Source organism: Henckelia pumila, chromosome 3, assembly GCF_033568475.1.
Source record: "Henckelia pumila isolate YLH828 chromosome 3, ASM3356847v2, whole genome shotgun sequence".
Lineage (NCBI taxonomy): Eukaryota > Viridiplantae > Streptophyta > Magnoliopsida > Lamiales > Gesneriaceae > Henckelia > Henckelia pumila.
Window position 1 is genome coordinate 23,482,521 of NC_133122.1, and position 24,263 is coordinate 23,506,783.

Consider the following 24,263-nt stretch of genomic DNA (forward strand, 5'->3'; position numbering starts at 1 on the left):
AACAGTTTCTGGAGGAACAGTGTTGTGCTTGGTGTTGTAACATTAGGGACAACACTGTGTTGTTCGATAGAAAATTCTAGCAAGCCCTCAATATCATCTTCACCAGTTTTTCCTTTGAGATCTGCACCATCATACAAAACAACATTAATAGATTCCATAATTATTCTGGTTCTTAGGGTATACAATCTATATGCACGACTATTAGTAGAATAACCAAGAAACAAACATTTATAAATTTTGGAATCAAATTAGCTAGGTGATTTCTATCATTTAAAACATAACACACACAGCCAAAAACATGAAAATAATTGAGATTTGGCTTCTTTCCCATGAGTATCTCATATGATGTCATCGAAGAACCATTTCTCAATTAAACACGATTGGAAATATGACATGTTGTGTTTAATTCTTCTTCCCAAAATCTCTTGGAGATATTTTTTGAGCTTATCATCACCCTAGCCATCTCCTACAACGTCATTTTATTCTTTTCGGCTATGCCATTCTGTTGAGGAGTTTTAGGAGCAGAAAACTCTTGTGATATGCCCTTCTTGTCACACAACGAAGAAAAATATGAGTTCTCAAATTCCTTTCCATGATCAGCTCTGATCCTTGCAACTGTCAAAGAATGCAGATTAGTAATCTTGTTGAACAATTTATTAAAAACATCAAAACTATCTGAATTTTCTCTAAGAAATCTTACCCATGTAAACCGAGAAAAATCATCAACACATACTAAAGAATATTTCTTACCTCCATAACTTTCAACTTCCATAGGACCCTTCAAATCCATATGTAAAAGTTCAAGATATCGTGTTGTCTCACAGTGTTGTAACATGGGGTGCGACACACGGGTTTTCTTACCTTTTGGCATGCACCACAAATGTATGGAACACCAAATTTTAGAATTGGTAGTCCTCTGACAGCATCAAACCTACTCAAATTCTTTAAAGTCTTGAAATTCACATGCCCAAGATTTTGGTGCCATAGACTAAAATCATCAACCTTTGAATGTCTACAAGCCAATTCCTCACCGAGTTGGTAGCAATTATCAGCTGATCTTTTACCTGTCATAACACATCGGTTAGCATTGTCAAAAACTTCACAAATATTCTTATCAAACTTCACATGGAAATCATCATCACATAATTGACTAATCAAAATTAAATTTGCATTAAGTCCTTCAACATGCAGAACGTTGTGAAGCTTTGGAAATCCTTCCACAATGAGTGTTCCCTTGCCAACAATTCTTCATTTTCCACCACCTCCATAGGTTACCTTACCACCATTTAGTTCAACGTAATCCGTGAGGTGATCTTTCAAATCTATCATGCCTAGAGCTTCCACTATCAAAATACCGATTTCCTGCAGTGTTAGCTTTCAAGGAAGTATAAATAACAAAACATTAACATCAGAATTTTGTACCCAAACTTTCTTCACAGTAGGTCCCTTTTTGCCAGTGTTGCGCTTGGTGTTGTGCAACACGGGAGGCAACACCTTCTTAGATTCGCACAAAAGATAGTCATTTTTTAGCTTACGACAAAACGGCCTGATGTGACCAGGTTTGAGACAATAATGACACAAAAGGACGCTTCCATTGTTTTGGCTTTGGGACAAGAACATTCTTCTCCGGTATAGATTTCTTACCTTGGGAAGCCACTGAAGGTTGGTTAGAAGTATTACTACCTTCCTTCATAAACACTGGTGATTTGGAAGATTCACCAATTTCAAACACACTGTCTGTAAACCCAAGTCCAAACTTATCATCCTTTCCCATAGGCAAGATAGAGTCAAGTTTGGTCAAACTTGAATTAAATCTGGCAAGAGTTATTTTTGCCTTTTATAGCTCACCATTCACCAATCCCAATTCCATGTCTTTCTTAATCATGAGAACTTCCAGCCTAGCCACAGCAGCTTTCAATTTGGTATTTTCTTTATAGAGAGTTGTATTTAGTTTGTTTCTTTTGATCCAGTCACAATACAACTCCTCATAAAGTTTATGGATACCTTCCATAGTAGACATATCGGCTATTTGTTCCTCATGAACACTAAAACCATCAGCATTAGAAGCAACAAGACAAACAAAATTTTGAACTGTGTTGCACCCAGGTGTTGCAACACCGGAGCCAACACCATAAGGATTCACCTTAAAATTTTTCTTACTTTCCAGCAAGGCTGTAAAAGAAATAAGATCTACCTATTCATCCTTTTCTTGTTCTTCCTCAGACTTTTCATCACTCAGGGAAACATTCATACCTTATCGAAGACGATTGGCCCACTCATACGCATAGTGTCCATATCCACGACATTCCCTGCATTGAAAATTATCAAAATTCTTACTTGAGGACTAGTTCTTACTTTCGTACTTTGTACGAGATCCTTGAGTAGTTGTTGGTTTCTGAGGTTTTTTAGACGTAGGTAGACTAGGAAACTTTGAAGGTTGAGCACCTTTTTCACCTTTCTTTTTCTCTTTCATCACCTTAAGGTAATCATTGAATTTTTTTGAGATTAAGGAAATCAAGTCAGCTTTGAGATCAGAAAAATCATTGTAAGTATCATTAGACACTTGAAAAAAGCAATAGACTTACCTTTGTGATCATCTTCTACTTCCATCTTCATCTCATAAGTGCGAAGAGAGCTGATTAGTTCATCCAAACCCATTATAGATGTATCCTTGGATTCATCGATAGCACAAACTTTGGTGTGAAACCTTTTTGGGAGAGAACAAAGTACTTTGCTTACTAGTCGTTTGTTGGAAATAGGATCACCAAGAACAGATGCTTCATTCGCAAGGCTTTTCAATCTACCATTATATTCCATGATGGTCTCGGTTTCTTCCATTCTCAGTTTCTCAAAATTTGAAGTTAAGAGACGCATCCTAGTCTTCTTAACACTTGTTGAGCCTTCAAAGTGAGTTTGTTGTTTCTCCCAAGCATCCCTAGCAAAAATACAAGTACCAATTAGATTAAACATATTCATGTCCACAGAAGTAAAAATAGCATTAATGGCTTTCGCATTATAATTAGAAGCAATGATTTCATCAACTGTCCATTGTGCTCTTGGTTTTGGTCCAGGATTATCATCGTCTCTCATTGGCGGTGACCAACCATCAAGAACACGTTTCCAAGCCCTGGAATCAATAAATTGTATATATATTATCATCTTCAATTTTCATGGGCCGTAATTTGTCCCATTCAAAATCGGTGGACGAATTGCAACATTTGTGTACGGAGTATCCATAACAAACCTTTAACAAAAACCAGGAACACACTTAGTAAAGTCAAGTGGTGGCTTTGATACCACGTGAAAGAAACGGTATACGTGGTTTGTTATGTGAAAATAGGCAGTTTTGTACTTGGTGTTGTAACGCCAACAACAACACAGTACAACGGAAATTATAGCGTAAAATAAAACACAAGTAATTAATTTTGCACGAGTATAAAAACTCGTGCGGGTGCCTTAGGGCTAAATATCACTAGAAAATGTAAAATCAGTCTTACAAACCAATAATAGTGACTTTATGAAAAATCAATAAATCCTAAATTTCTCAACAAGTTGAGAAATCAATCTTGCATGCTATAAAATCAGCGTACAAAATAAATAGATGCAACTCTCGTAGCCTAAATTGAAGAACAACAAATATCTTCGATCAACACTATTCCCACAGTGTTGTCTCTGTTGTCTTCAATACTAACAGCAACACGGGGACATGCAACAACGAAGGTTGCAAAACCTTGCTTCAGAAATCTTCAATTCTTTAACAAGTTTTCTTCAGCCGATGCTTTGAGAATTATGCGTCTGAAGCGTGTCTTTCTTGTGCATGAAATCCTTCTTTTTAAGATTGGAATCCAAGTCTTGAAGGTTTTCTTAGATAGAGTCCTACATGAATAAAGAAACATGTTTAAGTAGGAATAAAACTCTATCAAATCATATCATATCTTGATAATACAATAATATATCAATTAACAACCTTATCAAGATATAATTAATCATGACAAATATATTTCATACAATATTCGAAATATACACTCAATATTCGTCAAATATTTTAACTTGTCTAGAAAGCAAAATAAAATTTTATTCATGATTAAGATCGATAATATCAAGGAATTAAATTTTCTTTAATTTTTAAATCATAAGCTCACTTACCGTAAATTGCTAACAGAAATTTCGGTCATTCTTGAGGTAAAACTCGACTGGACGCTCTACTGAATTCTCTTAGTTGAATCTATGTGTGTATTTGCTTAGAATCTTGTGCAATTCTAAATCAAAATTCTGAGTGCTTATTTATAGGCTCACATACGGTTATTACACACCATTTAATGTCCTTGATTTGGCTTTATTTGGAGTGATTATGTCGGTTACAAAATTGAAGATTTTTTGCTGCATGCAGCTGGACGCCCCAATTGGACTGGCCAATTGGAACTGGCCTGACTGCTCCTATTCTTCGACTAGTCTTGTTCAGTTGCTCAACTCGGACTGCTTTCTGACTGGTCCAATTCAGCTTCTCATCTTAAACTGCTTTCGTCCTTCAAATGCTCACTGATTTGCACTGATTTTTTGGGTCTTCACAGTTTTTCCTGTAATTATCTCTATATCAAATTTCATATATCCTATCATATCGTGTGTACATCCCCTTCCCACAAACTGCGAGAGTTGTAATTTAATTAAAAATAAAACATTCAATTCACTAGATCAGATAATACGAGGCAATTCTTCTATCAAATCACCAAGAAAGTAAGAAGTAATTGATTAAAAACAATGCATATAAACATAGAAAAAAATAAATAAGAATTTAAAGATCACACAAGAGTTACGTGGTTCGACCAATGATTTTTCATACTTCATCTGGAGAACGACCACTTTATCGATCTTCTTACAAGGTCGATTACAAAGGAATTATCCGAGAACTTAATTTTACAACATGAGCATGAGTCCTCACTCTCCTCTCTTCTATCCCTATCGCTCTTTTATCGCCTTGATGTGTGTTAATTGGTAAAGTATGCAGTGTGTTTGTTTTAAGTTTGTTTCACCCTTTATACATGATATACAAATAATATATCCCGTGCAAGAGATATATTATTGTGAAATCTATTATCTATCTCCCTTAAATGGGATAAATGATTTTATTAATTTTTCTCTTGTGTTCTCAAGGTATTATTCTGACGTCAACAACGAATGACATTGGGAATTTACGTTCCAATGATGAAGCAACCAAGAAGTTCAGTTGGTTTGGAATTATTTACAAAAGTAAGTATTTTACATTCTTCATCCGATCGATAACTTTTTTTCTGGATTATTTTATTTTCTCTCTTTCTCTCTCTCTAATGTTTACTGAACTCCCAAAATATTAATTATATCATGTTTACCCTTCAAAGTAACTATACCCATAACCCACTAAAGCATTTCGTAAATTATACGTCATATATAATATGAACTTTATGCAAAAAGGTGTTCAGTTTCACTGAATTTTGTAACTTGTACTTGTATGCATACCTTATTTGTCAACATAGATCTCTCGGTTCTAAGCTTTCATCTTTTTTTTAATGTATTACAGTCCCTTTTGTGAAGAGAATCAAGAAAAAGAAAGTAATGCATCAACAAGCAATAGAACTCGTCAGATGCTTGTGCAAAGCTCTAGAATCCTTTCCTTCCAGTGAAGCTTCAACTATTTACGAAAAAGCCTTATTTTTGGCTGTACACAATGACATTTTTGAGGTTGTGGAGGTCATCTTAGAGATGTTTCCAACTGCTATTAATGCTATTGACACAAAAACTGAAGCCACTATATTTCACGTTGCGGCAAGAGAACGCTCAGAAACTGTTTTTAATCTCCTTCAGATGAAGGAAGGAAAACATTTTCTTTACAACTATGTTGACTCTTCCGGTAACAATTATATGCACATGTGTGGAGAACAAGCCCCTACTCATAAGCTTAATCTTGTTTCTGGTGCAGCTTTACAGATGCAACGTGAATTACAATGGTTTAAGGTACATATTATATCTCCCGTGTAACATTCTATAATAATATATATCCTATGAATTTTTTAACATATAATCCAACTACACCAATTGTTTTTCTGCTAACAAAATTAATCACCTTTGGTATAGGAAATGGAAAATTTTGTCACCCCATCCCGCAGGACAATGCAAAACAATGAAGGAAAAACTCCTAAGATGTTGTTTACTGAGAAGCACCAAGAGTTGAAATCTCAAGGAGAGAAATGGATGAAAGACACTGCTACCTCATGTAGCATTGCTGCTGCATTGATTGCTACAGTTGTGTTCGCTGCTGCCTTCACAGTGCCAGGAGGATTTAGCAACAATGGCATACCAGTTTTTGTTAAGAGAAAATTGTTCATTACTTTTGCTTTGTCAGATTCTGTTTCTTTGTTCTCATCTGCCACATCCCTACTCATGTTCCTATCCATCCTCACTTCCCGATATGCCGAAGAAGATTTTTTGTATCTTTTACCGACGAGATTATGTATCGGACTTCTTACCCTCTTCACTTCTATTATCTTCATGGTGGTTGCCTTCAGTATAACTATATATATTACAGTGCAGGAAAATTCTAATTTGTTTCTGATACCAATCGTCATACTAGCTTGCTTCCCCGTGGCATCATTCATGTTATTGCAATTCCCCCTCCTTATTGATGCGGTGTATTCAACATATGGACCAGGTATTTTTGGGAAGAAAAAATCTGGCACATTGTATTAACAGTAAAAAGGATTGTTGCGAGTTTGTTTCCATGGATTTTTTTTTTCTTCAGTTTAGTGTCAATCATTTGAAGGATGTAACGATTGTTGCAAATTGGCATATACTAATAAATGTAGAAAAAATAAAGAAAATATTTTCATTAGTGTCAAAATATTTGATGATATTTATTCCTTATGATATTAAAATGTCTTCAGGCCAGAGTGGTGGTACGAAAGGTGCTAAAGCACCAAACCTATATCCTATGAATCAGGGTTCAAACGCTCCATTCAATCGATTTTCTATAAGTTGAATGGAAAAAGTTATTTGGAGTGGGCTCAGTCAATCAAATTTGTCACTGGCAAAAAAGGGCGTCCAGGTTACCTGATGGGCTTGAAATTTGAAAACTCCATGGTATCGCGTGGCTTGTTAACTCAGTGGAACCTTCAATTAGGAGGCGTATTTATTCCTACCCATGCAAAAGAGGTTTGGGAGGCTGTTCGGGAGATTTACTCTGATTTGGAGAGTTCATCCCAGATATTTGAGTTGAAGAATAGACTATGACAGTCTAGACAAAGAGTAAAAATTGTCATCGAATACTATAATGAAATGAAAAGGTTGTGGCGGGAACTAGATCTATGCTATAATGATAAATCGAAGAGCAAAAATGATAGCACAAAATATCATGAACGTATGGAAGGTGACCGAGTGTATGTTTTTTTGGCAAGACTTAATCGTGACTTGGATAAAGTTAGAGGAAGAATCCTGTGTAGAAATCAATTTCCATCATTAAGTGATGTGTGTGCTGAAGTACAAAGGGAAGAAGGTAGAATAAAAATCATGTTGAGCGAGAACGCATCATCAATTTCAGAAACTTCATCCCTGTTTGACAAAATTTTCCTATTGCACCTCCAAACCGACAGACTGCTCAGCCGAAGAAGAGAGAATTTGTGTGTGAAAACTATTAAAAAAAACCCTACCATACCATAGAAAATTTTTGAGACTTACATGATAAACCCACCATATAAATTGTTGTTAATAAAGGATAAGAATATTAATTTTTTCATAGAAAAAAAAATAATGCATGATAAATGAAAAAAAAATCTTGAAATAGATAAAAAAAAAATATTCATTATATAGAGGAAAATATTTATTAATAATTTAAATTAAGGTTTAGAATGCATTATATATGTTATTATTTTATTACATGAATTAATATTTGTAAAACAAGTAATTAACACATAAATTAGAACTTTACAAAATGAATATTTTATTTAATTTGATTAAAATATCTCACTTATTAGAAAATACATAATAAATCATATATTTCGATTCAAAGCAACATACATAAGAAAGAAAATAAAACAAATGCATGGTACCAAAAATGTCATACTTGATCAATATTAATCAACCAAATAATTGAAATTCTAGTTAATAATTGCATAAGAATCAATATCAATATTGTTGCAAATAAAATTATATTAAAATATAAAAAACATTATATCTATAGGCTAACATGAGTTATTGATAATGTATTATTTTAAGCTGTTATAATCATGACTGTAAATTGAAACTGTAAACTTTTGGTAAAGTGACAAGCGATCAACCATACAATTGATATCAAAGATAGGGTCATGTGTTCGATTCTCATTGATTACAAGAAGTATAATGAAGATTGTTGAGTGTAATAATTGTCCTTGCTGTGTAAAACAATCAAATCATGATGCTTGATTGTTGTGCGGTTTAAAAGATTTGAGTTGCATTATTACCGCCAATTATAAATTTTGATAAAGCAGCAAACTCTCCATCCTCTATATTATTACAAATTATTAATAAAATCTTCTTTATTTATAGGACAATATCACTTCAAAATAATGCAAAATTTTAAAGGCACTAAATTAAAAAGAATATACATTTATTCTCAAAATGGATAAGACATTTGAAATACAAGATGAAATGTTAACATTTTTAATCAAAAACATTCAAAATTCGAGTAAAAATTTAGCAAAAAAATTTATTGCAATAGTGGATTTCGAACAACTTAACATTAAATTAAAAATAGAAAAACGTCCAATAACACATTGATTATTAACGATATTGACTTACAAGTAATAGAAGATAATAACACAAGAATGGAGGTTGGAAACAATAAAATATACTCTTGCAAAGAATTTTTTCAGCATAATCCAACAAAAGAATCAAAGAATAAAGATATAAAAATAAAAATAATTGATAGAGAAAATATCACAAAAATTATTATCCAAGATGATGAGAAAATTAATTTTTTTTATAAAGGGACTGTAAACGAAAAATCGTGAAAGAAACGAAAAATCGTCATGTAAACAAGAAAAGACGTTGTAATTTAATTAAAAATTTAGAATGCATTATTTGTATTATTATTATTTTCTCAAAACCAGTAGTTGTAAAATAATTTTTCAAAACTATATATTATTTGATATATTTTTTCTTAAATTTTATTTATTAAATATGTCACGACATCAAATTATATATTTTTTTCTTTTTAAAAAAATTATATATTTTCCTTAATGTCTAATTTATACAAAATTATAGTATTTGTTACCACTATTATTTGCAACAACGTCTATAAATTCAATTAGACTTGTAACATATAAAATTTTTCAACAAAGATTCTTCGCACTCATTTTATAATACATGTTGTAAATATCATTTTACATTGAATTTAATATTTACTAAATATCATGAAAATTATTGACTAACTGCATATTTATCTATTCTCATCTTAACTCATTTAGAAAGCATTCCCACCTGCAACACACATAACTTTTACTAGTAATATAAATATGTAAATACATAGAATTTATATTTGCGTGTGCTATATTTAATATATAAAAATAAACTTTCAAATATTTTTATTTTCTCATCCCTTTTCACTTTCATAGAGATTTCAAATCTCATCAAATATTATTTGAATTTAAAATGAATCCATTCTTATCAAACACCAATACAAATTCAAGTATGAGGAGATGATACCATCAGCCACCAAATCGTCCGAAGATTGAACAAAATATTGATCCACACATGATTTTTCGACCAAAATTGACGGCCTGCGCTTCATCCCAATTCCATGCCTTGTGCAGCGATGATCACCCTCCATGCACCACCAACTCCCCAAGACAACAACCCGTACTTTATCGAGCACGTCGGAATTAATCTCCGCATTGGACATCTACTACAAAAGATGAGGTGATATACTCCAAGGTGTTGGCAACAGAAACCGCAGGAGATGGGTTTCTAGATCACCCTTTAATGCTACGTCTTATGGACCAGACGGAGACGGTCCCCGTGCCACTGCAAATCCACGGCATTAATGGCAAGACTTGCATGTCCCTCTTAAAAAAACACTTGAAAGTAAGCTGGATCGTGATCGACTCCGACAACAAACGGGCAGTCAACATCGCGAGTCACAAGGCGGTGTGCTATTGGATTCTGCAGTGGAACGGTGGTAACACCATACGACTACGTTATTCGAAAGTGGTAGTCGTATCCAGAGGCAATCTGGTTCAGTGGGCTGTGTTGGTGACCTGCAGCGGGGAAGAGACTGGGGAAGTACACGTGAAGGAGGTGAAAATGTACATGGAGGACCGCGCAGGGAACATTCTGAGTGGGAGGGAGGAGAAGGAGAAGTGACTGGAGAATGGACAAATACCATTACAAAATCTTTTGGGATGAGAAGCTCTACTGGGGGCAGACGGATACGGTGAAATAACGCCTGTTTTGCTATGTTTTTGGCATAATATACCCCATTTTAGGGTGGGTGGGTGATAAAGCACGAATTTTATATCTTATTTGGCATTTTATTTTGTCGTATTCGTGCTTATTTGACATTTAGAGTGCGCTTAAATCGTCATATTTTTTGTGTTTGTAGCTTTGACTAAGATTTTAGAAGACTTAAATATTGAAGAAAAAGTCAAACAATTCAATGACACGTTGGAACTTGGCCGGAAGACACGGAAAAATCATAAGAGGTCAGGAAGATTGAAGAGAATTTATTGCACGGACCTTGTGCATGCTTTGGAAGAGGGTCCGTACACCTTCGAAGCAATGGAGAGTTGAAGAAAAATAATGCACGGACCCCGGGTACCATCTAGAAGAGGGTCCGTGTAACTTCGCAAAAAGGGTTGTTCATCACAGAAAAATGCACGGACCCCGTGCACCATCTGGAAGGGGGTCTGTGCAGCTTCGTATAATGTTTTGGCTTGGAATTTAAATACACGGACCTTGGCACGGACCATGTCCGGGACCCATGTATATCGCAAATATGGAAAAAAATAATTCGTGCAGAATTTGGGAATTTTGGAACTGTGATTATTTTGGGCAATATTGGACATTATTTTGGACGAAAATAAGGTTTTTTATAGAAAATATAAAAGGGAATAAAGCCCTAATTGAAGAGAACTTTTGACTTCTGAACTTTTGCCAGATTGGAGATTTGACGGCTGAGAGCAGAAACGAAGAACACAAGCAAGATTCGGCATCATCGCTGAGATTTTCTTTATTCTTTTTTTTTATTTATTTATTATGAATTCAAACATGAGAATTTTGCAACTTTTTGATATTATGGAGTAGTCATTCTTTGACCGGGTCAGACTATTGATTCTTGTTTATGGAATGGATAGATTGATTTTTGAGTTATGAAATATTTATTGATTGATATTTGTGCATAATTCTTGCTTTTAATCTGGCCAATTAACTGCATGTCAGTTGTTCGATCTGAACTTGAAAAAGAAAAGATTGAATTTAGCTACAAAAATATTGATCAACACATGGTTAAACCGACTAAAAATAGTATTCGGTTTCAGTGTGCGATTTTAGGCGAAAGCTAAAATTCCATAACTCGTGATCGCGTTTTTTTTAATTAAATTCAATTAGAAATAATAGGAATGTTAAATGAAAATAGGTTTATTAATTCTAAAAATAGATTAATAATTATTCTAGGAAATTTCGTCGTGAATATGAATGAGTCCTGTTTGATTAAATCCAATACATGACAATTATCGATGTTTGGTACTGTTGTGTGTTCCTGGTCATTTTCCTAAAATTTGAATCATTCTTAAATTTATTCTGCTCATTTAATTTAATTTAAACTTCTGCTTTAGAATAATTTAGTTTATTTCATTAGTTTAATAATTCGTAAAAATCCTTTATTTTAATTTTCCTAAATTAATTTGAATAGTCTATATCTTAGTATTTAAACATTAGTCTTTGTGGGATCGACTTGGACTCTGTCCAACTATATTATAACTTGACCTAGTTCACTTGCTAGATTTTCCCAACCGAAATCGTCGGTTAAGTTTTTGGTGCCGTTTCCGGGGACTATTTGTTTACTATTATGATTTATTGTTTATTTGAGACTAGGTTTTTATTTTACTTTGTTTAATTTTTATTCAAGTGGTTGATTTGTGCGCTTTATTTTTTCAGGAATATATCTCATGTTATATGAGTTGTGCTCGAGATTCTGACGACCTCATACCGCTTGATTTGGAGATTGAAAGCACTCTTCATCGTATACATAGAGATCGAAGGCAGCATAACTTGGCTCTTAATTCTGAATCTGAAGAGGAGTTTGACGATATGGCTGAAGAATAGAATAACCGCACTCTGATGGACCATCATCGACCATTAGTTGGAGGATACGGATTCAGCATTGTTCGCCCTGAAGTTCAGGCGAACACTTTTGAACTTAAACCATCCATTATTCAGATGATTCAAATGCAAGTCAAATTTTGAGGGGTGCCTTCTGAGGATCCGAATGCTCATCTGGAGCAATTCTTGTCAATCTGTGACACTTTCAAATTTAATGGAGTGACTTCTGATGTTGTTCGGATGAGGCTATTTTCGTTTTCACTACAAGGAGAAGCGATAGAGTGGATTCGAGATTTGACATAAGGATCAATTACTACTTGGGATGGTTTGGTTGAATTTTTCATGCACAAGTATTTTCCACCAACCAAAGTTACACAACTGCGGAATGGAATAATCATGTCTTTTAGGCAGAAAGATGGAGAACCACTTAATGCCGCATGGACGAGATTTAAAAAGATGTTGAGAGTATGTCTATTACACGATCTCTCCATAGGCCAACAAATAGAGACTTTCTACTACGGTGTTGATTCATTTGTTAGTTCCATGCTTGATGCAGCTGCCAATGGCAGCCTCTATAGAACAACTCCTGCAGCAGCACAAGAAATCATTTCAAATATGGCTGAAAGCAATGTTGGTTGGCAAGACAGCAGGAGAGAAAAGAAAGTTGGATTTCTGGAGATGGATTCTCTGAAAGCAATTAAAACAAAACTTGATGGACAGACTCATCAAGTATCTCAACTGCAAGAAAATAAATCTGCACCATCAAAGCAAGTGAATAAAGTCCAAGGAAGCACTGAGGCAGTTGAAGGATCAGCGAGTGGCATTCATTCATGCCAGATTCATTTTTTGATGGCAGCCAGTTTTTGAAAGTGATTCAGTGAATTATGTGGGGAACCAAAGGCGGCAGCAGTTTAATCCATACATTTTCTCATATAATCCGGGTTGGAGAAGTCACCTAAATTTTGGGTGGAATAGGCTGAAAATTCTCGTCCCTTTTCACCCTAGCAGCCTGCACAGCAAAGGCCTCCTCAGCAAGCAGTTAGACCTCCACAAGGTGCTGGACAGTTTATGTCGTCGGGTTTCAAGCCATCTAAGAATAAGTCAAATCTGAAAGACATGCTTGCAAAGTACATAGCTGGGAATGAGATGAGATTGCAGAATCATGATGCCATGATGCAAAGAGTGGAAACCCAAATGGGTCAGTTGGCAAACCAGTTCGCTACACGGGCGCTAGGCTCACTACCTAGTGACATAGTGAAGAATCCTAAGGAAGTGAATGTCATCTTTGTGCAACAAGCTATGACAGTCAAGACAAAGGAACGAGAAGTCAAGGCAGAGCACACACCAGAACAAGTCATTCCCTCTCCACGCAAAGGTAAGAAAGGTAAGGAAGATGACTTAAATTCTAATGTTGATATTTCTTGTCTTTCTTTTCCCCAAAGAGCTAGGAAATTAAATTTTGATCATCAATTTAAAAAGTTTCTTGAAATTTTCAAGAAACTCCATGTCAACATTCCCTTTGCAGATGCCCTAGCTCAAATACCAAGTTATGCTACGTTCTTGAAAGAAATTCTATCGAATAAGAGGAAGCTAACAAATTTGGATCACGTTAAATCGTATGCATAATTATGAAATTTAATATTTTAAATAGATTTAAATAATAATAAAATAAATTAAGGGTTTAAATGACTTTTATTTATAATGATTATGTGTTTTAAATTTAATTAGGATTTTAAAGAGCCTAAAATAATTATTTTAAGTTTTATTTCATAGAAAAATTTAGGTATTATATATGTAAATATTTTAAAAGTCCATTTTTCACTTTATCGGGCCATTTTAAGGGCTTTTAGGGTACTTTAAAATTGGGTCTTTTATTAAATCCGAAAATTTGCCTTTATTATTGGATCCAAAATTTTGTTGTGGGCTAAGGCTTATTATTGTGTTGAAGCCCAAAAAAAAAATCTGGCCCATGATCCAACCATTTTTGAACCGCTTGATGAGCCCTAACCCAACTCCATCTTCTTCGCCTTCTTCGCTTCTGAGAAGCAGGGAGAAACGTCATCCCTCTCACTAGCACACACCTCACTCGAAATCTTTGCCAAATTTCAAGATTTTAGGGGAAACTCGATCACCTCGTCGCGAGCTTCATTTCCATACGCTTATTTCTGCATGTTCGAATTTTTTTGTCTATCGCCATTTAGATCGTAATATGTGCTTTTGTTGATTAAATCGGTGTTGTGGCTTGTGTGTGTGGTTTGAGCTCATGATTTTGCGATTTATGCACTTGTTTACATCGTTTTTTTTCTTTCGATGGCTGGTTCGACTTGGTTACTGGTCGGGTGGCTGAGTAGTGACCTCGTAGGGGCGGTTTCGAAGGAGGAAGGGTGGTCTTGTGGTGGTTCTCGGTCGGTAATGGTTGAGCTGGGTGGTTCCGGGTTGCTACTGGTGATTAGGGACAGAGAAGTTCGTTGTGCGCAGGGGCTGGAGAATGGCCCTTGGCCGAGCCAAGATCACCATGGCTCGAGCCAGGGCTGGTGCTAGGTGATCCGGCAGGACCTCGGGATGGTCCTGTCGGCGCGGCCCGGCCATGGATGGTCGGAGCTGGTTAGCCGAGAGGGTGAAATGGACGGTGAGAAGATGAGATTCACGGGTGAGGGATGGCTGGGTTGTGCATGTGTGACTTGGGCTCGGCCCAGGTGGGCTGGGTCCGAGTTGGGCCGGGTCTGGGTTATTGGATCGGGTCATGGGTAAGTGGGTCTGGGTCTGGATCAAATAATTCATGGGTCATGATTTGGGTCAGGGTTACTTATCTGGGCCGGATAATTTAAGTTGGAGCCCATCAGTTAAGTGGTGAATTGGGGCTTGTGTCCTTTGGGTTAGTATTGGGCTCAAATGATTATCTTAGGCCCAAGGTGATTAATTGAGTTATTTGATTGTTATCCTTATGCTTAATCTTTTGGGTCTAGGAATTTATTTAGGGTCCAACAGTTTATTGGGTTAAATTAGTGTTGTGCCAATCTTATTGGACACAATTGATTAGACCCAATTTGGGTTTAGAAATGTTCTATAGGGCTTAAGTTAAATAACTATTTGGGCTTAAGGTCTTAATGTGGGCTTGAGGAATTAAATAAGTGTAATTGGACCGGACTTAGTTCCAGAGCCTGGGTTAAGGGGCAGCAACTCGATCCAGCCGTGGCAAAAATATAATAGTTCGTAAATATATTTAATAGACGTATACATAATATTTTGATATGAATATTATCTTTATAAAAAAAATTAAATATATATTTACGGGCAAAGTTTTTAAGGAAAAATAATATTTTTAATTCACGATTCATGCATATGTTTCACGTTAAATTGATGGCATGTGAAGAAAAATATTTTGGGATAATTGATGTGATTTGTGACAAACACGGGACTGGAGGTCGGGATACCAGGCCCGATGACCTTTTCACTTACGATTATAAGCCTATGGATCCCCAAAGGTTGGGTGAAGTGACATAGGGCGTTAGGAGTATACTCCACAGGCCGCCACCACGTACGTTGGATTTAGATTGATCAATCGAATTAGGTTACACTTCACTGATATGACCCACAGCAAATATTTTATGATTATGACATGTCATATTTATGTTATTTAATTATGATATGATTATGTTATGATTTATTATTACGCATATGATTTTACGTTCATGCATGCATTAAAATCCTCGGGTTATTTTTTTATATGCGTCATGTGCTTGCATGTGGTTTTATTTAGTAGTACTTGTTATGTATATTATAGAGCATGTTGTGCCTCTAGGCTCATTAGATCTAAATGGTGCAGGTGAGCTTGATACCGTAGCTGATGATATGGTCCCGACTGGTGGCGAGAATTTCTGAGCATCCACTGCTAGCTTGCTTGCCCGTGACCATTGCAGTATTTATTTCCGCATTTCTTTTAGATTTGACTGAGGACTGTATTAAGCTATTTACAGTGCATGTTTGCCTTTTTACTACTCATGCTATGAATTTGACAATGTTTGGATATTTTAAACTATGTAGTTTCCGCATTTTGCGATATCGTATTCCGCGCACTTGTATTTCCTTTAAATTATTTAGGCGTTTTTAAAATTTCTAGAGTTCAACCAATCTAACATTTATGATATTACGTGGAATAAATTATTTTTAGTAGTGACACATATATGTATGGGAACCAATCTAACATTTATGATATTACGTGGAATAAATATTATTTTTAGTAGTGACACATATATGTATGGGCATATGTGGTGTTTAAATTTATATTTTAAAATAATCCCTCAATTTTTCGGACGATTCAACTTGGTATCAAAGCATGGTCCTTGGACGATAAGCTAGCCTACTACGTGGAGCTCAGATGTCGCATCGCCAGTCTGTGAGTTTAAATGTTTTAAGTATATGCTTATGAATGAGACCCATTAGTTAAATTTTTTTCTTAAATTAAATACTTAGTTATGCAATACGGTTACGTGAGAATATTTGGGAATTGTAGCATGGCTCCGAGATGCTTTTTGAGACATGGTGACCTCGAGGTTGCCGACCAGGGAGGTGCAGGCCAGGGTGGTGATCAGAGGGAGCCACCTCCACCACCGCCACCAACTCCGCCACTTGCAGCATTCGAGAGAGCTAGCGTGGACATGCTAGCAGGCATCACTAGGCTGCTGGAGCATTAGGCCGATCGGCCTAGGAAGACCCGTGAGGAGGACATCGCTGAGAGGTTCTGCAGGCAGGATCCCAAGGAGTTTGCAGGGACCAATGATCCATTAGCTGCTGAGGAGTGGATCCGATCATTAGAGACGATCTTTGCTTATATGGGGATTCAGGATGCTGACCGAGTTTGTTGCGCCATCTATATGCTGAAAGATGACGCAACCCTTTGGTGGGAGGGCGCCATGATTGGATTGGATGTGGCGGGGATGAATTGGGGAACTTCACGGCCGTGTTCTTTGAGAAGTACTTCACGGAGGATGTTCGAGGTCGGTTGGTCCGCGATTTTCTGACTCTCCGACAGGGAGATCACTCTGTGGCCGAGTATGTGAAGCAGTTCGAGCGTGGGTGCCACTTCGTACCTATGATAGCCGAGGATGAGAGAGAGAGAGGCTTCGACACTTCACCGATGGCTTGAGGCCCGACATCAAGCATGACGTATTTATGGCCGATGTGACGACGTATAAGGCAGCGATGAACAGGGCGTATTGGTCGGAGATAGGGAGGAGAGAGATGCAGGCCGAGTATCAGAGGAAGAGGCAGTTCCAGCAGCCATCTCGGGGACAGCCTTCGCAACAGCCTACGAAGAGATCTTACCTTGGGTCGTCTAAGGGCCCAATTCCCCCTAGACCGCAGCAGCCCCAGCAGCAGAGGCCACAGGGCCAGCCCAGACAGCAGCGGCAGCAGGGGGCGGTTGCCCCTAACCTTGGAGGAGTGCCTGTCTGTAGGTCGTGTCAAAGGCCCCATTCCAGTCAGTGTATGGCAGGTTTAGGTAGGTTCTATCACTGCGGGGAGCCGGGTCACGTATCGAAGAACTGTCCGAGGAGGAAGCAGACGACGGGGTGCCTGTTTGTGATGCAGGCTGAGAAGGCTGATCCCGACACTTTGCTTATCACAAGTAATTCTCATTTATGATTAGCCGCCACTCTTGGGTTGTTTTGTAAATGCTTTGCTTGGGCGATTATGCTATCGTTTGTACTTGTGATTTAGAACTGCATGCTTAAGCTTTATTTGAATTGTTGAATTTATGGATTTGCGTATTTAGGATGGATTTTGTTGGCAACTGGGATGAATTATTATGCTAGTTGGTATAGTCTATATCTGTTTGGGAACTTTTCTGCGTGCAGGGAAAATTAGTATTAGAGGTATTGCGACATTTGCATTATTAGATTCTGGAGAAACACACTCTTTTATCTCTCAGTCTTTCATTGAGCGGGTGGGTATTGTACCCGAGGTGTCTAGTTCAGGGTACGATATTACCGTGCCTTCTGGTGAGGTTCTCTTTACCACCAGTTTTATCAATGGTTTGGAGTTGGAGTTTGAGGGGTATGTGGTTAGAGCTGATCTAGTGGTTTTGCCGATGACGGGGTTTGATCTTATTTTGGGTATGGATTGGTTGACGGCCAATGGAGCTTCGATTAATTTCCGGTTGAGGACGGTAGCATTGAACCCCGTGAGAGGAGACCCGTTTTTCTTGTATGCAACCCATAGTAGCGGAGTTCCGCACATTATCGCTTGCTTACGTGCGAGGAAGTTGTTACGTAAGGGTTGTCATGGATTTCTCACTAGTGTGGTTGCAGTGGCAGAGCCATCTTTGGGATCAGTGAAGGATGTAGATGTTGTTCGTGATTATCCGGATGTTTTCCCGGAGGATGTTTTCGGGATTCCGCCAGTTCGGGAGGTCGAGTTCAGCATTGAGTTGCTGTCAGGTACTGTGTCTATCTCTAAGGCACCGTATCGTCTTGCTCCTACCGAGATGAAAGAATTGAAGGAACAGATTCAAGAATTGCTTGATAAGGGCTTCATTCGCCCTAGTTTTTCACCTTGGGGTGCACATGTGCTCTTCGTTAAGAAGAAGGACGGAAGTATGAAACTTTGCATTGACTATCGCGAGCTCAATCGGGTGACGGTAAAGAACAAGTATCCGTTGCCGAGGATTGAGGATCTGTTTTATCAGTTACAGGGAGCTTCTGTATTCTCTAAGATCGATCTGCGGTCTGGATACCATCAGTTGAGGGTCAGGGGGGGAGGACGTGTCCAAGACTGCATTTAGGACACGATACGGCCATTATGAGTTTATGGTGATGCCTTTAGGTTTGACGAACGCTCCAGCGGTTTTCATGGATCTCATGAACCAAGTGTTTCAGCCGTATCTTGATCAGTTTTTTATTGTATTCATCGATGATATTTTGATCTACTCGAAGAGCGTGGAAGATCATAGACAGCATTTGCAGACAGACTTGCAGATTCTGAGGGAGCGGCACTTGTATGCCAAGTTCAGTAAGTGTCAGTTTTGGATTGATAGCATGGCGTTTCTAGGCCACATTGTTTCTAAATATGGGATAGTTGTTGACCCGTCAAAGGTGGAAGCCATGCAGAATTGGAGGATTCCAAAGAATGCTTCGGAGATTCGTAGTTTCTTGGGTCTAGCGGGTTATTACCGAAAATTCATCAAGGGCTTTTCTTCTATTTCAGTGCCCTTGACAGCTTTGACCAGGAAGAATACGAAGTATGCTTGGGGCTCGGAGTGTCAGCGGAGCTTTGATCGGTTGAAGGAAGCTCTTACTTCTGCGCCAGTCTTGGCGATGCCGGTGGATCATGAGGAGTTCGTGGTTTACACCGATGCGTCTAAGTTGGGTTTAGGCGCTGTTTTGATTCAGTGTGACAGGGTGATTGCCTATGCGTCGAGACAGTTAAAGATTCATGAGCAGAATTATCCGACGCATGATTTAGAGCTTGCTGCAGTGGTGTTTGCACTCAAGATATGGAGGCACTACTTGTATGGTGAGAAGTGTAAGATTTTCACCGATCACAAGAGCCTCAAGTACTTCTTCACGCAGAAGGAGTTGAATATGAGGTAGCGCAGATGGTTGGAGTTAGTGAAGGACTACGACTGTGACATTAGCTACCACCCGGGCAAGGCTAATGTGGTGGCTGATGCATTGAGTCGGAAAACTTCAGTAGTGGTTTGTTTGTCTGTGCAGCGGCCTCTTCAGGCGGAGATAGAGAGGTTTGATTTGGAGGTTTACTCGTGTGGTCTTGCTCCGAGTTTGTCCGCGTTGACAGTACAACAAACCTTACGAGATCGGATTAGGGGGGGACAGATTTCTAATGAGCAGTTGGTTCTTTTGAGGCAGAGGGATGAGGCCAAGGGAGACATACTTTATACAGTCGAGGATGGCATGGTACGGTACAGAGGTCGAATGTGGGTGCCGAGTTTGGGACAGTTGAGGACTGAGATTATGACCGGGGCACACGCGTCTCCGTACTCCATTCATCCTGGGAGTACGAAGATGTACCGAGACTTGCAGACTTTGTATTGGTGGCCAGGGATGAAGCAAGACATTAGTCGCTTCGTATCCGAGTGTTTGACCTGTCAGCAGGTCAAAGCAGAGCATCAGCGACCAGCAGGGTTGCTTCGACCACTCCCTATCCCTGAGTGGAAATGGGAGAACATTAATATGGATTTTGTGGTTGGATTGCCGAGGAGCGCCAGAGGATGCACAACGATCTGGGTGATTGTCGATCGACTCACCAAGTCGGCACATTTCTTGCCGGTGAGGACTACTTTCACCATGTTGCAGTATGCAGAGCTGTACATCCGAGAGATCGTCAGACTTCATGGGATTCCATTCTCGATTGTGTTAGACAGAGATCCGAGGTTTACTTCTTCTTTTTGGAAGAGTCTTCATACAGCTTTAGGGACGAAGCTGCAGTTCAGTACTGCTTTTCACCCCAGACTGATGGATAGTCGGAGCGGGTTATTCAGGTCCTTGAGGATTTGTTGAGGGCCTGCGTGACTAACTTTCAGGGCTCATGGGAGTCGAGTCTACCTCTAGTACAGTTTACCTATAACAACAATTATCAAGCGTCTATAGGTATGGCTCCTTATGAGGCTCTTTATGGGAGAAGGTGTAGATCTCCCGTGCACTGGGATGAGGTTGGCTAGAGGATTCTCTTAGGGCCAGAGTTGGTGCAGCATACTGCAGATATTGTGTTGGGGATTTGAGACAGGATGAGGACCGCACAGAGTCTTCAGAAGAGTTATGCTGATCGACGACGACGCGACCTTGAGTTTGCCGTAGGAGACCATGTATTTTTTAGAGTCGCGCCCATGAAAGGCGTGATGCGTTTTGGTAAGAGAGGCAAGCTCAGTCCGAGGTTTATCGGTCCATTTGAGATTTTGGAGAGGATTGGTACCTTGGCTTATCGTGTAGCGCTACCTCCTAGTTTTGCAGCGGTGCACAATGTATTTCATGTCTCGATGTTGCGGAAGTATATCTCTAACACATCACATATTCTGGATTTTGAGCCTCTACAGCTGGCGTCAGATTTGACGTTCGAGGAGCGATCGGTGCAGATTTTGGCATGTGAGGAGCGGAGACTGAGAACGCGAGTTATTCCCATGGTCAAGGTCTGGTGGCTAAATCATTCTAAGGAGGAGGCCACCTGGGAGGCTGAGACCGATATGCGGATGCGTTATCCGGATCTTTTCGGTACGTATCTCAATTTAGAGGACGAAATTTCTTTTAAGGGGGGGTGAGTTGTAATGCCTAGAATTTCGCTCACGTTAAACCGTATGCATAATTATGAAATTTAATATTTTAAATAGAATTAAATAATACTAAAATAAATTAAGGGTTTAAATGACTTTTATTTATAATGATTTTGTGTTTTAAATTTAATTAGGATTTTAATGAGCCTAAAATAATTATTTTAAGTTTTATTTCATAGAAAAATTTAGGTATTATATACATAAATATTTTAAAAGTCCATTTTTCACCTTATCGGGCCATTTTAAGGGCTTTTAGGGTACTTTAAAATTGGGTCTTTTATTAAATCCAAAATTTGCCTTTATTATTGGGTCCAAAATTTTGTTGTGGGCTAAGGCTTATTATTGTGTTGAAGCCCAAAAAAAAAAAATCTGGCCCATGATCCAACTATTTTTGAACCGCTTGATGAGCCCTAAACCAACTCCATCTTCTTCGCCTTCTTCGCTTCTGAGAAGCAGGGAGAAACGCCGTCCCTCTCACTAGCACACACCTCACTCGAAATATTTTCTAGTTGGGTGGCTGAGTAGTGACCTTGTAAGGGGCGGTTTTGAAGGAGGAAGGGTGGTCTTGTGGTGGTTCTTGGTCGGTAAGGGTTGAGCTGGGTGGTTTCGGGTTGCTACTGGTGATTAGGGACAGAGAAGTTCGTTTTGCGCAGGGGCTGGAGAATGGCCCTTGGCCGAGCCAAGATCACCATTGCTCGAGCCAGGGATGGTGTTAGGTGATCCGGCAAGACCTCGGGATGGTCCTGCCAGCGCGGCTCCGGCCATGGATGGTCGGAGCTGGTTAGCCGAGAGGGTGAAGTGGACGGGAGAGGATGAGATTCACGGGTGAGGGATGGCTGGGTTGTGCGTGTGTGACTTGGGCTCGGCCCAGGTGGGCTGGGTCCGAGTTGGGCCGGGTCTGGGTTATTGGATCGGGTCATGGTTAGCAATAAAAAATTGTAAATCAAATTAATTTTTCAGATTAATCAACCTACAAATTTCTTAAAAATAAAGCATAAATCAACAAATACTAGAAACAAACAAAAACATCAATTTACACTCAAAACCTAACAGTGATAAATTGGAATATAGGAAAATATCCCTTGAATCAGAAATAAAAACTTAGTCAAACATAGTTGGCTTCATAATTTATAAAAAAATTATATAAGATCAAACCTAGAAATTATGAAAATAAAGAGAAAGAAAATCTTCACAGTCTTGCTCTTCTCCTTCACGGCGTGCAGAACGTGTAGAATAGCAAAAGCATAAATCTTGAATCTCAAAATTAACGTGAAAACTAAGAAAAAAGGGGAAAAAATAAAATAGGGGATATCATGTTCCAAGTGGTCTACTTCGAAAGGAGTTGTTACGAGAAACACATGATCCTCAGTGAGCTTTGTTGTCTCGGACATACTACTGACCGAAGATGGAAGAGGATGTGGAATATTATGTTAAGACTTGTCTTGTTTGTCAACTAGACAAGATGGAAAGATAGAAGAAAGCAGGTTTGTTGCAACCATTACCTATTCCTGAGCGGTAATGGTTGTCCGCTCCTGTGGATTTCATTCTTGGATTCCCAAAGGTGAATGTGTTAACATCCATTATTGTTGTACTGTATCGCTTTACAAAGTATGCAGTATTCATTGGTGCTTCAAAGGTATCTTCCACTGAACTTACTGTCGAATTTCTTTTTAAGAATTTTATCAAGTACTTTGGTGTTCTGCAAGACATTGTGAGTGATCGATAGGGACACAAGGTTTACATTAGGGTATTGTACTGCTTTGTTCAATATTATGGGTTCGGTGTTGAAATTCTCTACTGTCAATCATCCTCAACTGTAAAATCCGGCCGATCCTGATGTTGTTGACTCCCTATTAAGTTCTCTATTATATATTTCCACTCTATATTGGAAGTCTTGACTCGTTGTTATAAAGAGATCTGGTTTTCCGAACCTTCTTACCAATGTCATAGCATTTAAATATCTTTTTTTCATGTCTCTTGGACCTCCAATGAATGATGCTGGAAGTACAATTCTTTGTGCAATCTCATTTCTTCTTGTTTCTCCACAATTGATGTTATCCACTATGCCTTGGTAATATTCAGATCTCAATTCAGTTTGATTATTTCCACAATAATCTAATCGTGTTGTTTCAAGTTTGATGTACATGTCAACTGCATATTGTTGCAAAAACCTACTTAATAATAATAAAAAAAATCGATGGAATGTGACTCCTTATTTGAAATTTATAACAATAGTACTCTCGGTAAGAAACCATCCTTGTGTTTTCTCTTCTGACGGCTGTAAAAATAGTAAACATTTTATAAAAATTAGTATATGAATAAAAATTTATATGCTTAGTAATAGTAAGACACTTTTCTAATATTTTGTAAGGTCGATAATGAAAATAAAACTAAATATTTGTACATATTTTTTTCAGTATTAAATAATATTATTAATTTATTTAATTATGAGTCATGATAATTAACATTTACAAATTAAGAATCAAGTTGTTAGTAAATAAAATTTGAATTATATATTTAAAACTACCATTTATTAATTGAAATAAAATCAGAATGTTCGATTATATAAACAAGCAAACACTAATTTGTCGGCATGATTTTATAGCTGATAGAAAATAGTATGGGAACAATTCAAAAAACATGTCTCTCTGTTATGATT

The 24,263-nt window shown here is 37.9% G+C and overlaps 3 protein-coding genes across 3 annotated transcripts; all 3 read left to right on the forward strand.

Annotated features, from left to right (window-relative positions):
* The first annotated feature begins 5,429 nt into the window (after positions 1-5,429).
* On the forward strand, positions 5,430-7,260 carry LOC140888264 (uncharacterized). The gene is made up of 4 exons (XM_073295950.1): positions 5,430-5,448; positions 5,555-5,988; positions 6,109-6,682; positions 6,971-7,260. The coding sequence occupies exons 1-4, from the start codon at positions 5,430-5,432 to the stop codon at positions 7,258-7,260; spliced, it is 1,317 nt and encodes a 438-aa protein (XP_073152051.1).
* Positions 7,261-9,996: 2,736 nt separating this feature from the next.
* Positions 9,997-10,365, forward strand: LOC140888265 (probable F-box protein At2g36090). Its single transcript, XM_073295951.1, has one exon. The coding sequence runs from the start codon at positions 9,997-9,999 to the stop codon at positions 10,363-10,365; it is 369 nt and encodes a 122-aa protein (XP_073152052.1).
* A 2,352-nt stretch (positions 10,366-12,717) lies between these two features.
* LOC140888267 (uncharacterized) lies at positions 12,718-13,947 on the forward strand. The gene is made up of 2 exons (XM_073295952.1): positions 12,718-13,092; positions 13,330-13,947. The coding sequence occupies exons 1-2, from the start codon at positions 12,718-12,720 to the stop codon at positions 13,945-13,947; spliced, it is 993 nt and encodes a 330-aa protein (XP_073152053.1).
* The last annotated feature ends 10,316 nt before the right edge of the window (positions 13,948-24,263 follow it).